We start from the raw sequence: 20804 nt of genomic DNA, 5'->3' as shown, positions 1-20804 counted from the left end.
TGGTTTTCTCTTGCTCTTTTTAAGATTGTCTTTAACCTTTGACCTTTTAATTATGTGTTTTGGTATGGGCCTCTTTGGATTCATCTTGTTTGGGATTCTCCGGACTTATGTGACTATTTCCTTTGTCAGGTTAAGGAAGTTTTTAGCCATTTTTTCTTCCAATGGGTTTTCAATCCACTGCTGTCTCTCTTCTGGTACCCCTATGATGCACATGTTGATACACTTGATGTTGTATCCAAGGTCTCTTAAACTATCCTTTTTTTAAAAATTATTTTTTCTGTTCCAATTGGGTATTTTCTGCTACCTTATCATCCAGATCACTAATTTGATCCTCTGCTTCATGTAATCTGTTGATTCCGTCTTATGTAGTCATTTCGATTATTGTAGCCTTCATTTCCGACTGGTTTTCTGTTTTCCATCTCCTCTTTTTGTTTTATATCTCTTCTAAAGTTCTCACTGAATTCATCTATTCCCTCGAGTTCATTGAGCAGCCTTATAACGAGTATTTTAAACTCTGGTAGATTGTCTATTATTTTAGTCCTTTTTGTGGAGTTTTGTCCTGTTTTTCATCTGGGACCTGTTTGTCCCATTTTGCTGACTTCTTATATGTTCTATGTGTTAGGTAAATCTCTGTCTCCCAGTCTTGACAGAGTGGCCTTATGTAGGTGTCCTATGGGGCCCAGTAGCACAGCCTCCCTGATTCCCTGAGCTGGGTACCCCCTGTGTGGCTCATGTGGGCCCCCTTGTAGTTGGGCCTTGATTACTGTTGGTACATCAGTGGGTGGGGTTAACACCAGGCTTTGAAGGCAGGCTGTGACTACAGTGGATGAGCTGTTGTATGGAGACTGACTCCATGGAGTGGGAGTTGCTTTAGCGGGGCTCTAATGCCAGCTGAGTCTGCCCTTTCGGTGAATCATTTGTGGAGCTGGTTGGGTGGTTCACTGGTGTGGTCTGAAGCCGGCCACTGGGTGTTTTGGGTATGAAACTACTTGGGAGGGGCTCCGGTGTAGGCCAACATCAGCCACTACTTGTGCCTTTGGTAGGAACTACAAAGTAATCTTCAGTTGATTACTACTTACACTGGCCTTGGGTCCCTTTGGCAGGTACCATGATGTGAGCTGAGGTCAGCTGCCACTTTTGCCAGGCTTGTGGTCTCTTAGCTCGATTCCAGTCCAAGACTGGCCAGCACTTGTGGCCAGCTGATGAGAGTTAAAATGCAAGTTGAGACCGGTTGCCACTTGTGTTGGGCTTGGGGCCACTTAGCAAGAACTACAAGGCACAGGCTGGCTGTGGCTTCTTTGGGGTACCTGGGCCTTTGAGAGATTTGGGGAAAATCCACAACATGAGCTGAGGCAGGTCACTTGGATGAAGGAGCTACTGGTTCCAAAATTTATAAGGAAATATAAAAGACCAAAAATAGACAAGACACCTTGTGAAGAATAAAAACAGGACAGGCACCTTGCTTTTCTGGGTATTAATACTTATATCAAGCTCTAGTTATTAAAATGATACTGGCATAATGACAAACAGAAAAGAGCCTAGAAATAGATTTACACATATATAAATATTTGATTATGACAAAGATGGCACTGTACAGCTGTTGGAAATGATATATTCTTCAATAAGTTGGATATCCATATGGAAAAATGAAACCTGGTGCTCACTTCATCTCACTTAAAAATCAATTCCACGTAGGTTAATCTGTGAGAGGCAAAATAAGCTGCTAGAAAATAACATAGGAAAATATTTTTATGGCTTAAGTATAGGAAGACTTTAAATGATGCAAGACTGGCAAACTATAAAGATTTACAAACTCAATTACCTTAAAATTAGCAATTTCATCAAAAGACATTGAAAAGGCAAGTCGCAGAGTGGGAGATATTTGCAGTGCATATAGTCGATAAGAGGCTCTGTCAGATACTTGTGCTCCACTGCACAACTTCTCAGCCCCCATTTTACTCTGTTACTGCTTCAGGATCTCTTTAGCTACACCTCTCATTTGATGCCTTTAGGCTACTTAGCTGCCCCAAATGTGGGGTTTATATATGAGTCAGTCATGCATGTGGGATCTGGAGACCTGAAGGACTTAATACGCCAATGGAGGAACCCGTGGTCAATGGGGGCCCTAAGCTAGAGGATACTCTTTCATACTTCAGGTGGATCATTTTGAGATGCATTTTATATGGCTCTCCAGAATGTCCCAGTGAGACTGAACTCAAGTTTCACACAACAGTGGTCAGACTGATTTGAGAAGGCACCTTTCTATTGTTTTCTCCTCTTTTTCCCTTCCATTTCTGTTCCACAGGATCATTTCCCAAATAAATTATCTGCCTGCAAGCCCCTGCCTCCAGCTCTGCTTTCCAGGGAGAACCCAAGGTAAGATAGGCTTATATCCAGAATCCATACAAATCAGCAAGAAGAAGATATACAAACCAACAGAATGACAAGAGACTTGACAGATACTTCACAAAAAAGGAAATCCAAATGCTCAATGAACATTTGAAAAGATGCTCAGTATCATTAACCCTTTATCCATTTAGAAAAAAAGTGCAGCTCACTGCTAGCTTTAGCAAACAGGAATGCTACGTTTTCTAGGATTTGACATTTTCAGCAATTGAGAAGTACTACATTTTTTGTAAGTGGAAATACCACTACTAAAAACAATGCTATAAATAGAATGATGTCATTAGTTTCTGAAGACTATCAATATACTAGAGCAATGCAAAAATAAAAGCAAGATCGTTCATGGCAAATTTGGAGGTAAGGTTAGGACTTTAATCAGATATTTGGGGGTAAAAGCTGCAGCAGCAATTGCCTCTAGCGAGTATTCTTGGGATAAATGGGAAATGGGTTAATCAACAGAGAAATGCTAATAAACCTTTCATATACGTCAGAACGGCTAAAAAAAGGATTTGCTGAGTATATTATCGTCATGTAACAAATTACCCCCAGAATTAACAGCCCATAAACATTTATCTCATAGTTTCTATAAGTCATGAATATGGGCTTAGCTGGGTACCTCTGGCCACGGGTCTCTCACAAAGCTGTAATGAACTTGTCAGGCAGGGCTGCAATCATCTCAAGGTGTGACTGGTGAGAAGACACACTTCCAAACTCACTTGTAGCTGTTACAGCTCTCAGATGCTCCCTGGCTGTTGGTCAGAAACATCATTTCCTTTCCCGTGGGCCTCTCCATTGGTTAATTCACATGACTTCCTTCACAGTAAAGCAAGAAAGCAAGGGAGGGTGCCCAAGACAAGCCATGGTCTTTTTGTCACCTCGTCTCAGAAAGTGACACCCTGTTATATTGTCTTATCCTATTCATTAGAAGCGAATGGCTAGCTCAAGACCACACCTAGGGAAGACTTACAGAGGGGCTTGGTGGGGACCATCTCAAAGACTGCCACCACAGCAAGGATGTGCAGGAATCTCACATACTGGTGGTAGGAGTACAAATTTATACAAATTTGGCATTTTCTACCTAAGTTGAAGGTATTCTTATGTCCTAGCCAACTCTACATCTAGGTATATTCCAAAAGAAATATGGTACATGTGCACCAAGGGACATGGATAAAAAATGTTTATAGCAGCATTATTTGTAATAGCTCCAAACTGGAAACACCCAGATGACCTTCGATAGAATGTGTTAATAATTATTGGACAGTCCTACAGTGGATACTATATAACAGCAAAATGAATGAAATACAGTTACATGGATGAATATCCTAATCATGTTTAGTGGAAAAAAGCCAGAGACAAAGGGATAATTTATTCCATTTGCACGCATTTCAGAAAACGAAACTATATATAGTATTTGGCGATGACTGCTTAGATAGTAAAACTATAAAGAAAAGGCAAATAAGTAGTTACCACAAAAGTCAGGAGGGTGGTTATCCTTTTTGGGAAAGGGCCTATTGCGTGCTTCCCAAGGGGCATGAACAGGGCTTGTGGCATTCTGGCAAACCGACTTCTTGCCCGAGGTGGTGGTTTTCTGATCATTTACTGAGCTGTAGTTATTTCGTATACCTTATATGTTATATTTTGCCATAAAGAGAGCTTTCATAAAACCACACACAAATCCACATTCTATTATCCAGCCATGCACAAAAGCAGGCCTAGCAAAGGGCCTGGCCTGAGGTAAGTGTTCAGTGTATGTGGGCCAGTTCTGTTTTCGGGACTACTTCAGGAGGGAAGTCCAGTCTGCCTCACTCTCTTGATGGTGCCTGGTACTGGAAAAAAAGGAAGGCAACGAGGCTGTGCCTCCAGGCTGTCTGCAGCAGTGTTTAACCCAGAGGGAGCTGAGGCCTCTCTTCCTGTGAGAGAGCCCAGTCCTCTCCCACAGGCCAGGAGGCAAGTGTGAGGGGGAGTGGACTGGCTGATAGGCCCTGGGGTCAGGAGTCAGAGAAAGGGAGCCTTTTTTTTGGAGCAGTCGCTGGAGCTTGGCTCTCAGCCAGCCAGCCTACTCCATGTGACTTTTGGGAGAACATGCAAAAATCCTCTCTAACCTGCACCCCCACCTCTGCCAGAACTTCAATGAAAAGGTCAAGGGAATTTTCCTCTCCTTTAAATGGAAGGAATCTTTCTTGGGCCCAGAAAGAATTATTTATCAGGTGTTCACGGCACTCCGCATGCCGTTACAGGGCCCAGTGTGCTCTGAGGCACAACAGACAACTTTCTTCCTGAAAGCTCAGTTTATAGGCCAACTTCAAAGCCCAGGTCCTCAGAGCAGGGCACGCAGCTCCAGTTTGGGAATTGACATCAAAAGGGAATGCACAGGTTGATCTGATGGCGGGGTGGACAGCCACAGGCTACAGGGGGAGACCTCAGAGGATTCGCCTGTCCTCAATCCCTGGAGAGTTCGGGGAGGCAGCCTGGCAGTGGCACGGCCTTTCGAACCCCAACTTCAAAAGCCCTGGGCCTTTGCTTTAGTAGCTGCAGGCAACTGTCTAAAATGGCAGACAGATGTTGAAGGGCAGAAGACCGGGGCAGAGAGAGAGCAGGTGCCCCCAAACCTGTTTATCCTGCTGAGTCAGGGAAAGACAAGGTTTAAATGTGGAAGAACCCCATGGAGCCCTGCTGTTCATAATAAGGATCACACATGAGGGCAAACCAGCACGGTGACCACTGGCTGAGTGCTCCCATGCCAGGGACAGTGCTTAAGGATGACCTCATATAATCGTCACAATCACTCATGGAAGGTAGGTACTATTATTTCATTTTTCAGAAGAGGAAACTGAAGCTTAGGGAGGCTCAGTGACTTCCCCAAGGTCAGAGTTAATAAGGGCAGATTTGAATTCCACAATCCCTGCTCTTACCTACAACTCAAGGAACTTAAAAATAGAGCACTAGGGATGTTCTCTGGAGGCGAGAGTATAAAACACGGAACAGAGCAGAGACAGGTGAAATCACCTGAAGAAGAGGGAAAGCTCCCTGGCCAACAGGGCTTGTCTTGTTCATTCTCTCATTCATTTAACGAATTATTTCTTAGCACCTGCTTTGTGGCAGACATTGTTCTGGGCACTAGAGATAATATAATGAGCAAGACAATGTCCTTACTCTCATGAAGATTCTATTTTGTAGTAGAAATAGACAATAAACAAGTAAACAAAGAATGAGAATGTGATAGGTATTAACTAATTATAACTTAAATGTAGGTAAATGATAATATGTTTATTTTTGCTATTGTTTCCTATGAGGCCAGGAACCGTGCTTCATGTTTTCTATGTAATAACTCATTTAATCCTCATAACAACTCTACCGAGGCAGTTGGTATTATAAATCCTTATCTTACAGGTGAGAAAACTGAGGCATGGAGAGGTTAAGTAAATTTCCCAAGGTCACAGGGTTGGCAAAATGGCACAACCAGGATTAGATTCCCGGCAGCCTGGCTCCAGAGGCTGTGCTCGTTCCCTCTGCTTCCTTTGCATGATGTCAACCTATTAAGAGCTACTGGCCAGCCGTGGCCACGTAGAAAGGGGGCACCTGAGGGGCAGTGCCATCTTATTCTGTCTCGAGATGAAGCCTGGGTCTAGAAATGTGGGCCCCAGTCCTGTGGGAAGGGGGCATCCTGCAGTGGTGACAGCAGCTCAGGCTGACACTGCTCCAGCAACAGCAGGACAGTCCAAGATTTCCTTAGTCCCAAGACCACCAGGCAAGGTGGTCTTGGGACTTCCTTTCCAAGGAAGACCTGACCCCTTCTAAGGAAGGACACTCCAGCCTCATGGGCATTTGACATGGGCAGAGAACACTGGTTCTTAATCAGTTTTCTCCATCAGTCTCCTGAGCCCAGTCAGTGCGATCGTAGCCTAGAGACAGACTGTCCCACTCTTGGTGCTGACAGATCTGGTTTCTGAGCCCCGAAGCCTCTCCTTGGGATCCCAGGCGATGCTGTTGAATCACAACCACGACGGCTGCTCCCAGGCACCAAACACCTACTATTCACTAGGCACCGTGTTAGGCGCTCTCCCCTGGGTCTCTCTTCAGGCTCTGTGAGTTCATGGTTCTCGGCGGGGGCAATCCTATCTCAAGTCACCGGGGATCTGGGCCCACAGGACAGCTCTGCCTACCAAGGTAACAACAGCCAACGTAGTGGTGAAAAGCTCTCTGGAGTCAGATACAAGCTCAGACTTCCTCAGTCGCTTACCAGCTGTGGAACCATTGTGCCTCCGTTTTTTCATGTGTAACATGGGAATAATAATACCTTCACCCGGGTAGGTTAGATTATGCAACAGTAGAAAGTGAAGCCTAAAATCCCATGAGATGAACACATCAACGTTTATTTCTTATTCACGCAAAGTGGGCTCTCCTGGGCACTCCCTTCCAAGTGGAGATTCAGTACCAGTCAGCTTGCAACTTGTGGTTACACCATCGAGATATATGTGGCTCCCAGGTGGACACTGCAGGAAAAGAGAAAGCTAAAGAGAATGCACTGGCAATTCAATGCTTCAGTGTGGCTGTAGGGAAATGAACAAAGGGTCTTGAAGTAGACAGTCTCCAAAGTTGGCCACTTATCTATTCCTTCCCTTCCTGTCTGTGCAAGCCACTCTCCCCATCAAGAGGCAAGGTCTATTTCCCTCCCCTTTAATCCAGCTGGACTTGTGCCTTGCTTTGGTCGAGAGAATGTGAAGGAACTAACCCTGTGCCAATTCTAGACCTACTCACTCTTCAAAAAGCCTGGAAGTTTTGCTGTACTTGGAAGCCAGCTCAGATAAAAAGTCCAACAACTTTGATGCCTTCATGCTATAATAAAGACCAAGCAGCCACACAGAGCGACTGTGGAAAGATGGAGATGTCCCGCTGGCTCCCAGCTCATCCAGCCACCCCAGCTGGGGTGCCAGACACATGAGTGAAGGAACCACCTTGGACATCTCAGCCCCCCATCACCACATGGAGCAGCAGACCTACCTAGCTGAGCTCAGCCCAGATTGCAGAATCATGAGAAATAAGAAGTTATTGTTTTGGGCCAATTCACTATGCAGCAATAGAAAGAGGATGTGTGTGCCCCTGAGGGCGGGGGAGAGGGAGACATTGAGAATGTGTCTGATTCCCAGGACAAGCACCTGAGCAGAAGCTTGAAGTGGTTCTCCCCAGGGCTCTGAGTGAATGAGAGCATACGTGCCCTGCTTTGGGGCCTAAGAGAGACAAAATCGGGGAGCAAAAGTTCTGCTGTGTGTGCAGACTGCAGCCTGGGGTTGGCTGAGCTCTGCGGAGCGAAACACTCAGCTGGCACTTCAAGGGTCTGCAGCTTGGGGTGAGGGCTGCAAGCTAGGCAGGGACGTCTTCTCAGGGGAGTGCAGGGGGAGTGGCTTTGTGGCCAGAAGACATCAAGAAGCTGCAAGTGAGAGAACTCCCAAGTTGACAGGACTATCCTGAGCTCACTTAAGATGAGCCTGGGGACTCCTGGAAATGCCCAGAGGACACCCAGGAAGAGGAACCCCCTGTGAGCAGAAGGAGGCAGAGGTCATGAAGTTGAGCTGTTACTGTCCTTGGGACCTCACATGTGCCCACCTGGCTAGTGTGGCCCCAAGAAACACAGGAAAGAGCAGGAAGGCTTGAAAGTGACAGCCAAAAAAGCTGAATTCAGAAACTAGGTGAAACATCCTTGGGGACTGCCGGCACTAGGTGGGAGGAATCTGAAGGGGGCTGGTGTGGGCAGAGAAGATGCCCAGAGAAGTCCTGTTTATTACTGTGGTTCTAACTCTGTTTCGACCTCCCTAGGCCAGCCTTTAGGCTGGAGCTTTGGCAAGGACACTGAAAGGATTTTGTTGAGATGCCCAGGCCCTGGGGTCTCTTGGCACAGGACTCAATTTTCCAGCTCTTCCTAGGGACGATCCGGTCTCTGTACCCAGATTCTGGGCCTGGGAAGGAAGTGGTTTCTAGATCCAAGAGGTCTCTAGAGGCAAAGAGAGACTCAGACCAACAAAGAACCAGGAACTCAGTCAGAGGGGGCTACGTGCCTTCAGTGGGCTGGGACAGCCCGCTGTGTGTGTGTGTGGTGGGGGAGGGGATGAGACTGTGTGGATGATTCCAGGGCCCAGAATGGCGAGAAGGACCATTGCTATGGACCACACAATTAGCAAAATGTTCCCAAGACATCAAATCAGCTAAGGATTGGAATGAGGCTCAGTGGGAAACCATCTGCGACTAATTAGCGATGACAACCCAGAGGCTGAGGACAGTGGCAGCTTGTCACTCCGTGACCTCCGCCAAGCGACTGTACCTCTTACTCTTTCTCACTTCTAAAGCACAACGTAAGAAAAGGCAAGTGGCCGAGCAGTAGGGAGCCCCTTCCTTACTCATGGGGACAAAACCCTTGTCCATGAGAAGGAGCCCCTAGCAAGCACTTCCTGACTCTCCACGTAAAAGCCTCCGAGAAGCTCAACTAGGAAGCTTCTTCCTTGTCCCCTAAGCTGTCCCCAGGGTGCTCAGAGAGATCTTTTTTTAGGGTCTGTGTGAGCTGTGCCACAGCTGGGGCTCAGCCTCTCACCCCAAAGTACAGCCCCTCCTGGTTGGTCGGCACCCTCCAACCACACCCGCACCCTCCGCTGAGCAGGCATGTCCACCCTTACTCATGACCTCTCTCCAGCCTCATCTGCATCTGACATCCCTTGTTGGGCTGTGGCAGAGAATACTCAACAGACTCATATTAAAAATGCCCTTTAAAATACAAAAGCTTTGAACTAAAGAAATACCTAGCAAAGTTTTCATGGAAAGTTCAGATCTGCTGGTTCAATTCACTACACTTAGATGCACCTTTTCGAATAATAGGGAAAAAATGTAACAGGGTCAGACCCAATCAATATGCTTGTTCAAACGGAATTGCGGGGACTGTGATGTGCACACATTTGTACTCTGCCTTTGTACCCCGCCACTCGCTCTGAAGAAAGGTTTCTTTGCTCGGAGAGCAATGAAAGTGGTCGCCTTTGGAGCGGAGGCAGCAAAGCAATGGCATGTTTACCGGGCCGGGAGGGGCTGCCATTTTTCACATCCCCCAGCCTTGTCTCTTTGTTCTTTTCATAACGGCACAAAATCCACATGGGCCAAGTTCTTCACACACCCAGGTGTCTGATGCTGAAGTGGAAGCAGAGGGCTCCCAGCATTTGCCTGCCACGTCTCAGAAATGTGATTTGCGGATTAGACAAATAATTTGCTGCTTCTTTCCCACCCTTGGTGCGAACAAAAAAAAGGACTTGCTATGGAGTACTGTACTGCAGTTGGGGAAACCGCCCAAAGCTTAAGATCAACTCTTATCTGGCTGAGTCAGGGTCCACATCTGTCCACTCCCTGCCCCTTCCACCCTCAAGCCGACTTTGGACACACAGAGGCTTCCCTGGCCTTAGACTACAACCTACAACAGCCAGGAAAATTCTGGAGAACCCAGCTTCACTGAAGATAGCCAAGTAGGGAAGGGGGCTAAGGGCAGTTTCCGCCCCACAGCCAGACACATAGACAGGCAGATTGAATGATGGGAGCAAACAAAAGGCTGTTTTTCACCATCCCCATCAGTTTGGGCGCATCTCAATGTCAATCATCTAAACACTGCTCTGGACATGTCAGGAGGCTCAAGGCGGGATTAGAAAAAGCTTTTATTCCCAGCTCCTATATTTCAAATTAGATCTTAAAATGTTTTCATTGTCTTCAACCTAGGCCCAGGTTAAAGTTAAAACTCAGGAGTGGATGCTAACAATAGACGCAGAAGCAGCACACTCACATCCCCTTTTGTCAACCATAATCCTATCATTTAAAACACTGCTCAGGTTCTGTGGTCTCCTATAAATAAGCGAAGCTGAAATCGTGGGCCACGTGGAGTCTCCCAGTCTTCCCCACCTGGAGGGTCCCTGGTCAGCGAGTACTTTCACAGATGGCCCCATCTTACCTCAAGTAACAAGAGTCCTCCCGAGGGGTTTGAGAAGGGGACTATGCCATGTTGCCTGTTTATACATGATGCAGCTGGAACGTGCCTTTTCCAAAGTGCGCGTGCTCTTCATCGAGTCTGAGTTTGGGACCTGTCATGCTCTCTGAATATTGAAATTGGGGCCACGCTTCTTACAGAACAGGCTGTACCTCTTTCCTGCTGGAGCTGGAGAGAACAGTTAGAGAGTCGCCATGCTCCCTCTTACACAGGATTGTATGTCTGGAACAAACTGAGACCAACAGTAAGAAAACCACTGACATGTTTTCACAGAGAAAAGGTCTACAGACAGCAACCTGTGTTAGGGTATCGCCCTCTGTACCTTGTTTTTTCTCTTTTGCACTCAGTCGTGGAGGAAGCCTCCTCCCTCTAACCCTCTTCCATCTGTTATGGAGATATCTCCAAGTAATGTTTAAAACAAGAGGGTGCTTTTTATTTTAAAATTCAAAGAGAAATCGGTAGCTAAAAGAGCAGCAGTGTCCTCTGTTCAGAATGCCTTGGAATCTATTTCCCCCAGTTCAAATAGCTGGAAAGTTACTCTAAATCTCGGATGCTCTTCTTGGCAACAGAGAAAAATTGCTATAACAACAAACTTGGAAATATACGCAACCCTAAACTGAACTGGCCTCTTGCCTTCTGTTTTAAGCATTTGTCAGAAGTCAAAATGAATTAAATACAAATCTAGTTTGCAATGGTCCGTCACTAACCCACCTCATTGGCATGAGCACACGGCGTGTGGGTTGGAAGGGGGCCACTGGCATCCCTCCTGCTTTCCTGGGTTGCAGTCTGCCTGCCAAACCAGCCCCACAGGGAGTCCATAGCCCGGTGGCTCCTCCACAGGGGTGGGGGACACCCTGAGCAGCAGCGGGGGTCCAGAAGCACAGGCCTTCTTCCCCTAGGCCTCCGAAGTCAATCAAGTGTCAAGGAACTGTCATCAGGAGAAACTTTTCACAGGTGAACACAAGCAGGATCAAGAACTGACAGTGGGGATTTTCCAAAGAAATGGAGAAAAAAACTAACACAGGCGACTCACGAGAACAGAGCCAGCAAGAGGCAAGAAGTCTATCAGGTTGATATTTTAATCTGTACATCACATTTTTTTTTTTTTTTTGCAAACCATTACGCTTTTATTTAAATTAACTTTTCTTGCAAAATATTCATTTCATTTTTCCAACAAAATCTTATAAAGGCAAAAATAAAATCTTATTTTGGCAAATGTCATGAAGTCGATACTGGCAGCATATGGAGTTAGTTAAAAATAGACGTCAATTTCTAAATATAGTCAAGATTTTTTTCTGACCATAGTCAAAGACAAATTTCCACTTAAAGTGTGGCTCCACCCAATGGAGGTTCCCCCTCCCCCCCCCCTTAAACATTTTCTGTATGCGGAATATCATGAGCTTATGACTTAAATAAAGGGCCTGGCTTGGCAACCCCTTCCTCATTTTGGGCTGGAAGTCAAGTCGAAGTCCTGCCATCATGGCCCTGCTGGCTGCTGGCCGTGAGGGATGGTGGGGACACACTGCCAGCCCTCCTGCCACCAGGCCAAGTCCTGGGAAAACTGACTTAGGTTCTCCAGGGGCAGGCAGCAAAGCTCCCAGGATCCCTATCACAGCCCAGTGTGGTGTCAAGCAGGTTTAGGTGGGTGCCACCCAATCTGGGAGTTTATTGCTTATGAGATAATAAAAGGTGCTTCCTCTCACCTTTTCTATATTTCAAAGTGAATTTTTTTAATTAAGCAAACTACTTTTTTTTCTTCCTAAGAAGAGCCCTTCGCTGAGACAACCTCATGGGCAGGTTGGGAGCCAAAACTCTTGACAACACTGTTGCCCCGAAACCAAACCCCAGGGGTCAAGGCACAGACTTGGGCTCCACACGCCATCCCAGTGGAGTGTGACACCCCAAAGCAGGTCACCAGGCCAAGGGCTCCTCACCCCCCAGGATGCACACTGATGAACCTATTGCTGGAATCCACCGGAGGAACATTCTCAAATCCGACCTTCACCTGAGTTCATCGGATGTTGGAGTGGCCTCTGCTTACTCTGTCCTCCCCCCACACCCCACACCCACACCCACACCCACACCTACCACCCGACGGCCCCTGGATCTGTATGTGCAGCTCCATAATCATGCATGCTCACCTTTCCAGCCACTCAGCCCTTGAGGTGAAATTATAAAATATATTCTGATTTAAAATACAGTGTCAGTATTGTAGTGTGTATCAAAAGTGCGTATGTCATATGTAAAAAGGAGTGAACTAACACAAGTCGGGGGGTGGGAGTGAGGACCTAGCCCTCATCGACACCCACAGTTGGAGGGCTGCTCCCTCCCTCAGCCAGAACCCCTGCTCGGCTGCAAGGGATTTCCTTGGAGGGGGAAAAGTCAATCTTCTCAGAGGAAGCTGGTTCCACTGGACCCTGGCTCCAGATTTCTCCTCCGCACACTGCGTCACGGGTCAGTCACTGCCTGGGCTGGCAAAAAGCACAGGAGACAATGAGAAACTGGCAGGACCCTGCCCATGTCTGGGGAGCAGGAGGTGGGCAAGTCCACGCACACATGTGACAGGAAATGGCAGGCTGACAGACACAGAGTAGCAGAGCAGAGGGCTGGGGCAATGCGGCCGCTGCGAGGGGACCCTCGGCTTCTAGAACTCAGAGGCACTCGAGCTCACCCTTCCTCCAACTCGACCATTTCTAGGCAGTTTGCCAGATACGTGCTGGCCCCTAAATTGGGTCTCTCCTCTGACAGAGCAAAAAGCCTGAGAAAAGAAGGTTCTGGGGTCCAGTTCTGGCCTCTCTCTTCTTTCGCTGAGTGACTTGGGGTAACTCTGTCAGGCCCCAAGAGCCTTGTTTTTTGTTTTTGTTTTTTAATCTAAAATCAGAGTGGTCATACCCACCCTCTAACGAGGATTCTGGGAGGTGAGAGGAAATGCAGATGTGCTCTGAAAAGAGCATTAAACGCCTATTTCACATCCACGGGGGCACCAAAAGCTGGGAGAGGACAAGAGCCTCACCCCAGCCTCTGACTTGGACAGTATCACCACACTCGGATCTCTAGGAAAAACTACACACCCGGCCGTGGCCCCAGCAAGACTCTGCAGCCTTCACAAAAAACCCAGCTGGAGCATTTCCGCATGGTTCTTCAGTCACGGGATCTCTATTGCACACCCCCCGAGAACCCAGCCCAAGCAGGCCGGCCCCTTCCTTCCTTCTCAGGCTGGCAGGGCCTGCTGGCTCCACCAGAGGCTGGGTAAATGCCCAGGCTGGTAGACACCTGCCGAAAACTATGTCCCTCACCCCACTATGCACACACTCTGTCGCTCACTTCACGCCCTTGTCCTTGTCCAAACACCTGGAGCTCCTAGGGCGGGGGCGCCCAGATGAGTCCATGGGTAGGGATGGAGAACAAAGGCTCTGAGCTCGCAGTGAAGGGGTTCGAATCCTGGCTCTGACACTTACAGCTGTGACTTCTTGGGCAAGTCGCTCAAGGTCTCTGAGCTTCGATTCCTCATCTGTAAAATGTGGGTGAACATCTTCATAGGGTTGTTGCATGGATCAAAGGAGATGCTTGGCACAATGCCTGGCACGCCGTAGGTACTTAACAATGTTAACCGTAAGTATATATAAAGGAAAGAGAGGGGAAAACCCTACAAAATGACAGCGAGGTGAAATATCAGAAAAAGGGTGCTGAGACTTCTGATCTGACCTCTCCCTGGCAGGGTGAGGCGACTGGGCTCAGAAGCAATGGGCCCAGGACAAGAACTCGCCACAAGACTGAACCAGAAGCCGGGCCTCCCGAATCCTGGTCCCATGTTCCTTCCCTAATCCCACACCGCCTCTCATCACTAATGCTCACGTGGGGAGGACTCAGAAGGGCTGGTGCTGGAACCTTCTGAATGGCTGAGGGCCAGTTTCACATTGCCCTGGGCGGCCTCTCCCTGAAGCTTCCCTTCCTCTCCACCCTAAGGTGCTCAAGTGACTAAAAGGGCAGTCCTAGTCCTTGCGTGGGCACTGATTCCCTGTGACCTACAGTGAGGCCACAACCCCTCACAGGGCCCCAGTTTCCTCATCTGTAAATTGGACTTTTCCAGTCTTCTAGTTCTTCAATTTCTTTGGCCAAAGCCTCGAGCGGTTGAGCTAAGTCTTCCTTTCCAAGCGGCCCTGATCCTCTGCACTCTCCTGGCCACGGGAAGGAGAGCAGGGTGAGGAGGGGTGCGGTTTAGCTCTTGAGATTTCTGGGAGCTGGGAGGCTTGGATCTTACGGTCTTTACTGTATTAGAGCTACTGAGGGTGCAGTTTCTAAAAGACATCAGCCCCCCACCTGCCTACCGGTCCAGGTGGTCTCCCCAGCGGCCGCTTTGCCACAGGAAGGAAGCGTCAGCAGGTGGCACTGCAAACATCTGAGCAACGGAAGGGGAAGGGGCGGGGCATGCGCGGCGCCAGGCAGGGGCACGCCAGGCAGGGGCTCTTACTTGGAAGGTGTTAGACAAAGGTGTAGTGGAGTCCGTTGCTTAAGGGGGGGTAAGGTGGCACGGTCCTGGCGGACAGAGGGGCTTTAGGCGGGAGGAGGGCCAGCTGCTGCGCTAAACAGGCACACAGGAATTAAGCGGTGTGTTAGGCTCCCCGTCTGTTCTCACAGCGCGAGACGCCCCACTTGGCAGGGCTGCGTGGCGTGAGCACCGCCGCCCACCATTAATGGCCTGGGCTTGAGGGGCAGGGGCACATCTGTGGGGCCTGCAGATCCCAGATATGTCTCTGGGATGGGAGAGAGAGCGAGAGGGAAGCAGGGCTGAAGCACAGGTGGCCACTTGGCGGGGAAGTGAGGGTGGCCCTGCTAACCGTTCAGTTTGGGGCCTGCTGGTGGGAAGGAAGCCAGGGACCATAGGCCCACATGGGTAGAGCAAGCACAAGCTGGACAGGAGGGCACTCATGGCTGGGGGGTACCCCCACGGGAACCCTTGGCATGGGGAGGAGCTCAAAATTGCTGGGGTGGGCCACAAGGAGCCCGGGATCATGAGAAGGAGGGGTCTGGGAGAGCCATCTCCTGTCTCCCCCGCCACAAAAAGCCACACTGACTTCTCAGCCCACTCAGTATGTCTTCCAAGGGAGTCAGGACAGCAGAATCTCAGGGGCTCTGTGTAGGATCAGGACATTGGGGCAGAGAACAGGCTTCTGCTGAGATCTCGGCCCCTCCCCTTGTCCTTGGTCATTCCTATGGCTTCTCGAGGCACCATTAAAGCTCTGCTTCCCAGACCAGACTCCCCAGGACAGGTCACCTCAGGACCCTGCTCCCTTGGTCACTTCCAGATCCTTTGGCCAGGGTTGGAATACTGATGGGGATTGACAGAGCTTCAGGCTCTATGACCACACCTCTCCAGAAGGCCGAGAGCGCACCTGCCCAAGGCATCACCTAGCCCACAGCGGCCTCTGCATTTGGGGAGAAACTGTGCCAGGTGAACTGTGAGGGCACACATGGGGAGGGGAGTGGTAGGTGGAGGGAGGAGTCAAGAATCTCTTTCCTGGCTAAGAAAGCCGTTTTACACATGCACATGTACTTGTAGACCCAGGCATGCAGCACGTACACACGTGCACACACACACACTCCCTTTCCACAGTGCTGTTTTTATCCATTGGCCGACAAAGTCCCACTTCCCTAGTCCTGCTTTCTGGCACACGTCACTCACCCTAAGGTGAATGACAGCTTTGATGTGGAGACCAAAGCAGGGGTCCCAGGGAGGACAAGAAGGCCCCATTCTGCCTTGCAAGAAATTCAAGCACCAACGGCTCTGCTGGCCCCCGTTATGAGGCCAGAAACCACAGCCTTGGCTCCTGGCTCAGAGGCCTGAAAAACCTGTTCTTAACCAACAATCTCAGAGAAAGCGGAGTAGTAGCATCACCCCCAGATTGAAGAATGAGCAAGAGAGACCCCCTCTCCCAGGCCTTCCTCTGACACTCCTGAGATGCAGGCCCCTCCACTGCCTGGCCTGCCCCACATCACCTTCTGAGCCCTGTGGTGTTCATGGGACAGGAGAACACACCACTGGCTCTTGACTACCAAGCTCGACACCTGGTTTCCCTGACAGGCCCTGTGGGCCCTGGGCCGCAGGGGCAGAGAGTAGGACCCAGCCTTGGAGGCTGGCTTCTATGGCCTCACCTGCCACTTGCTTGCTGCGCTGGGAGGCCTCGGAGGCCAGGGCATAGGAGATGTTGATGATGCGCTCCTGCTCCTGCAGCTGTGAGTCCAGGTCGGCCACGCTGTTCCGGTCCTGGCCTGAGGCCGGCTGCAGGTTGCACATGCTGCAGGAGGGCCAGAAAGCAGGCTGTGGGCCCCCGCCACCTTGGCATCCACCCCAGGAGAGGAGGGGCTTCCTGGATTAAAGGATCTCATTCTTGTAAGGGTTATCAGATAAAAATGGTCTACGCTCTCTCTAGACACAGGTATAGGTGCTTCTCCCCAAATACCTAAACAATCACAGCCTTGTTCCTTCTCTGGGAAAAATCACAGACCTCGAGGTAAGTGCTGCAGCTCTGGGCTCCTGTTAAATCCAAGTGTGAAACAGCTACCTTAGCTCTGAATGGAAGGCCCTCAAACACCAGGTTTACATTTGAGAAGCTGTGAAAGCTGAGGGGACAGGAAAGCCACTTCTTAGGGGCCCATCATAGCCTCCTGGGAAATGGCCAAGGCCCCTGGCACCTCGGGACAATTCTGGAGCCCCTGGCTCTGGTCTGCGGGTCTGTGTGCGAGAACAGGGGCCCTAACGCTGGGAGCTACAACTGTGTCCACTTTAGTGCCATACTTGGCTTCATCCCAGCACTTGCCAGGGTCACTGGACGTGGGATGAGCCTTCTATGAGTGTTTCGGCACTTCCCAGATAACCCGGGCAAGCTTCTTCGCCCATCTGCTGGTGACGTGCTGAGTGCCAGCCTTCCCCTTCCAGTGAGGAGGCCTGGCTAAACACACACCTAGCCAGCTTGCCCAGGGCCTTCCCAACAGACACCCCAGGGGTCGGGGCTGGCGGGGTGCCAGAACCTGGGCAGCGCGAGTGCAGACCTGGACCGGGCGAGGATGTTGCGGATCTTCTCGGCTTTGCGGTACCGCGCCTGCAGCTCCTCTAGGCTGGGCGGCTCTTCAGGATCCAGCTCCACGTAACGCTCGGGGATGGGGACCTTCTCTGGTTTGGACAGCTAAGGAGAGGACCAGGAGGTGGGCAGAGGCTCAGATGTTTGGGTTCGAGACCTGCTCCCCACCTTGTCCCCCATGAGGAAGCACACATTGCCCACAGAGATTAAGTGACTTGCCAAGATCACATTGGCAGTCCATAGTCTACGTTCTTTCCACTATACCAGAAAGCACCTACAGGCTAAGGGGAGGGGAGGGGGAGACAAACAACTGGACTAAAAGCCCTCAGGATAAAATGATCATCCTCCATGCCACCCTCAACGTGATCTGGACCTTGCCAGCCTCTCCAGCCACACAGTCGCACCATGTGGCCTCTGTCCTTGCTCGCTCCTCTGCCTGGGACACTCTTCCTCTGTTCCATAGACTCTTCCTCATCATTCCCACCTCATCTCCAGATGCCTTCCCTGACTGAACTGTTATTCCCTCCACTTTTCTGTTTGTCTCTCCACTGTCTGTGCAAGGACCTGGCACCTAATAGTCTATCACTAAATACTCCTTGGATGGGTGGACAGATGGGTGCACAGATGAATGAGTAGGTGGATGGGTGGGTGAGGTGAGTGGATGAAAGGATGGCTGAGTAGATGGCTAGGTAGTTGCATGTAAGGAAGTGATAATAATTTCTGTCTCTACGAAAGCTCCTCAGATAAGACAGGAGGCAGCCATGCTTATCTATTGTTTCTAGAGGAAAAGGGGTCCTGACTCCTCCCCACCACTCTCTCTCACAAACCCAGCAGCAACCTCAGCTTGGTGAAAACTCTCTAAGAAAACTAAAGGCAACTTTGATACATTCCAGGGAATTTTTTCCTCCTTGGGCTACAACGGCACATTAAAATGGGGCTGGTTGAAGCTTCTAAAAACAAGCTAAGTCCGATCCCTGGGCAAATCTGGACTTGAATTAAACCCAGACAACCCTTTCATTCTGGTGAAAGATGTCAAGAAATAAGCTCTTCTCTGTTGTTTCCAATGAGGGCAGATCCAGAGGAGGAAGTAGATTACATTGTAGCAAGAGGGATTTAGGTTAGAGATAAGGAAGGACTTTTTCCCCTGGCTGGCAGGCCAGTCAGGACACTAAAGAAAGCAATTTCATTGCCAAGACAGCATGTAGAAGCTTCTTCTGTGAATCTGAGAAAGTACAGACCTTTGGCTATTTCAGAGGTGCCAAACAAAAAATGGTCTAAGGACATGGAACTCATTAAGCTCTGGAGCCCCAGCTGACCCCAGAAGTCATCCTCCATAGGTGTCAATTTGCCCACATGCCGCTAAACCTATCCTTCATGTGGTGAGAGCAGTTCCTCTTATGAAGTTTCAGGCCAGGCAAGTCCTCATACAAATGTTTTTGGGATATCTATAGGCCACTGCATGTTTCATTCAACAGTTATCATTCAGCAAATATTTATGGAGCACCTACTTTGTGCAGATCCAGTTCTAGAGGGACAAAAGTAAACCAAATAGTCATTAGACTCCGTCCTACAGAGCTTATAAAAGACAAAGTAGGCCGCAGGTGACCACCCTTTGTCTCAAAGACCCTGAGTCTGTCACTCTCTGATTCCTTTTCTCTTCTCCTGAGTAGAGACGTTCCTGATTGCTAGAGATCCAGGAGTTACTTGTTTTCCTAGGCCTGCCTGTCATGATATATTTAAGCCAGCAGAGGGCGCCAAAAGAATTCACACCAGAACTGTGCAGGTCTCCTAGTCTCTGCCATGGCTGGAAATCTCATCTGTGACTTTCAAACCCAGCCCCCATTCTCCCTAAATCCTCTTGCCCAAGTCGACCTGACTGGGCCAGTTGCAAGGCCATCCCCAGGTTTTCTGGAGAACGTTTTCTAATAATAATTACCTCATCACATGCCTACTATGTGCGGGTTTTGTACTCACCACCTTCTGATCATTCCTAATCCTCCGGGCAACACACAGAGTCAGTTAATCCCCCTCATAACCCACTTTACCATCGAGAAAAACAAGGTACAAAGAGGTTAAATGACTTGTCCCAAATTACAGAGAGATACAGATTTGAATCTGCATCAGGACACTGGGCTTTTATTGTCTCGAGCTGCTATCCATCCTATCTTCTGGGCCACAATGAAGCCGAGCCTTGTCCCCATTCAGCACAACACCCCTCAGTGCCACTGGGGGCCCAAAGGCCATGCCTCCTCGAGGAGCATGAAGGAAGCCCCTGCCCTCACCTCTCTGCTGATGTCCAAGTCATAGTCTTGTGGTTCCAGGTCCAACTCAGTGACAGGCATAGCCTGCACTTTCAACCAGCCATTCTCCTCCTTGTCCTTTCTTCCCCCTTGCATGGCCCGGTCCAGCAACTGCAGGTCAAAGTCCTGCTCGCGTTTCCACTGGCAACAGAACAAGAGGGTAAAATGTAGTCACTTTCTGACTGCTACAGGAGCCATGCCGGTCCCCTTCTGGATGGGTCTCGCAGGTCCTGGTGTCCTTGGGAAGATGGACCTGGCCTGTGACTCACTGGGGAAAAGCTGTGTGACCACAGACCTCAACCTCCTCACCTCTAAAACAAGGCAAACAGTTTTATGACACATGTAGTCCTTGCTATATGCCGTAACTGTCCGTGTAACGGAGGATGAGGCATCTGTTCCTTTTCTACGGCCTGATTCCAGACCGATTTCTCTCTGACCCGGATCCCCTGAGGGTTCAAATATGCACCCCAGGGCACAGGTCAAAGACCCACAACCTTAGATTCACAATGGTCCCCGGGGATACAGGAGGCTCCCAGGTCCAAGAGGGCGACCCCAAAACAGAACCTGGGACAGAGCTCCAGAGGAGAGATTTGCCCCTTCTGCCGCCCCACAGTCATGAAGGCTTTCTGATTCAGGGGCCATACGTCTCAGCTCAGAAATAATGGAATAGCCAAGGGCCTCACTAATGGGTATTCCCGACAGGATACATTGAGGAGTGGGGGTACTGAACCCACAATGGGGCTGGGGAGGTCCAAGCAAGAACAGCTTGGGGTCAGTGAGGCAGATAAACCTCTGCGTATCACGGCATCTATTTGGGGCAGGTTTTAAGTTAGGAAAAAGAGAAAAAGAAACCATATAAAATCGAAATGCTAAATCAAATGCAATATTTCCAAGTCTGTTCCTCACTATCAACCTTTTAAAAAATGTCTCCTCATATAAGGAAAATCTAACTGGCCATTTCAAGATCCAAGCACAACCGTGTAGCTCCGCGGCAGCCTTTCTAATCACCTGTGG

At 49.3% G+C, this 20804-nt stretch overlaps 1 protein-coding gene across 16 annotated transcripts in view; it reads right to left on the bottom strand.

Annotated features, from left to right (window-relative positions):
• Positions 1-11506: 11506 nt before the first annotated feature.
• The window catches only part of PLEKHA7 (pleckstrin homology domain containing A7), a 191821-nt gene continuing 182523 nt past the window's right edge, over positions 11507-20804 (bottom strand). For 10 of the 16 annotated variants that reach the window (XM_039851504.1, XM_039851501.1, XM_039851513.1 and 7 more), the window contains 5 exons: positions 19773-19931; positions 17462-17595; positions 16565-16707; positions 14883-14993; positions 11507-12882 (listed from right to left, as the gene is read on the bottom strand). In XM_039851504.1, the coding sequence (XP_039707438.1) occupies positions 14893-14993; positions 16565-16707; positions 17462-17595; positions 19773-19931 (537 nt within the window). In that variant the 3' untranslated portion in view covers positions 11507-12882; positions 14883-14892. Of the gene's footprint in view, positions 12883-13869; positions 13923-14882; positions 14994-16564; positions 16708-17461; positions 17596-19772; positions 19932-20804 lie in introns of those variants that run through there. The other 6 variants (XR_005650403.1, XM_039851503.1, XM_039851502.1 and 3 more) reach the window with 6 other exon arrangements.

Source organism: Pteropus medius, unplaced genomic scaffold (assembly GCF_902729225.1).
Source record: "Pteropus medius unplaced genomic scaffold, Ma_sr-lr_union100, whole genome shotgun sequence".
Lineage (NCBI taxonomy): Eukaryota > Metazoa > Chordata > Mammalia > Chiroptera > Pteropodidae > Pteropus > Pteropus medius.
Note: the sequence above shows the minus strand (reverse complement) of the source record. Positions and strands in the feature narration are given on the sequence as shown.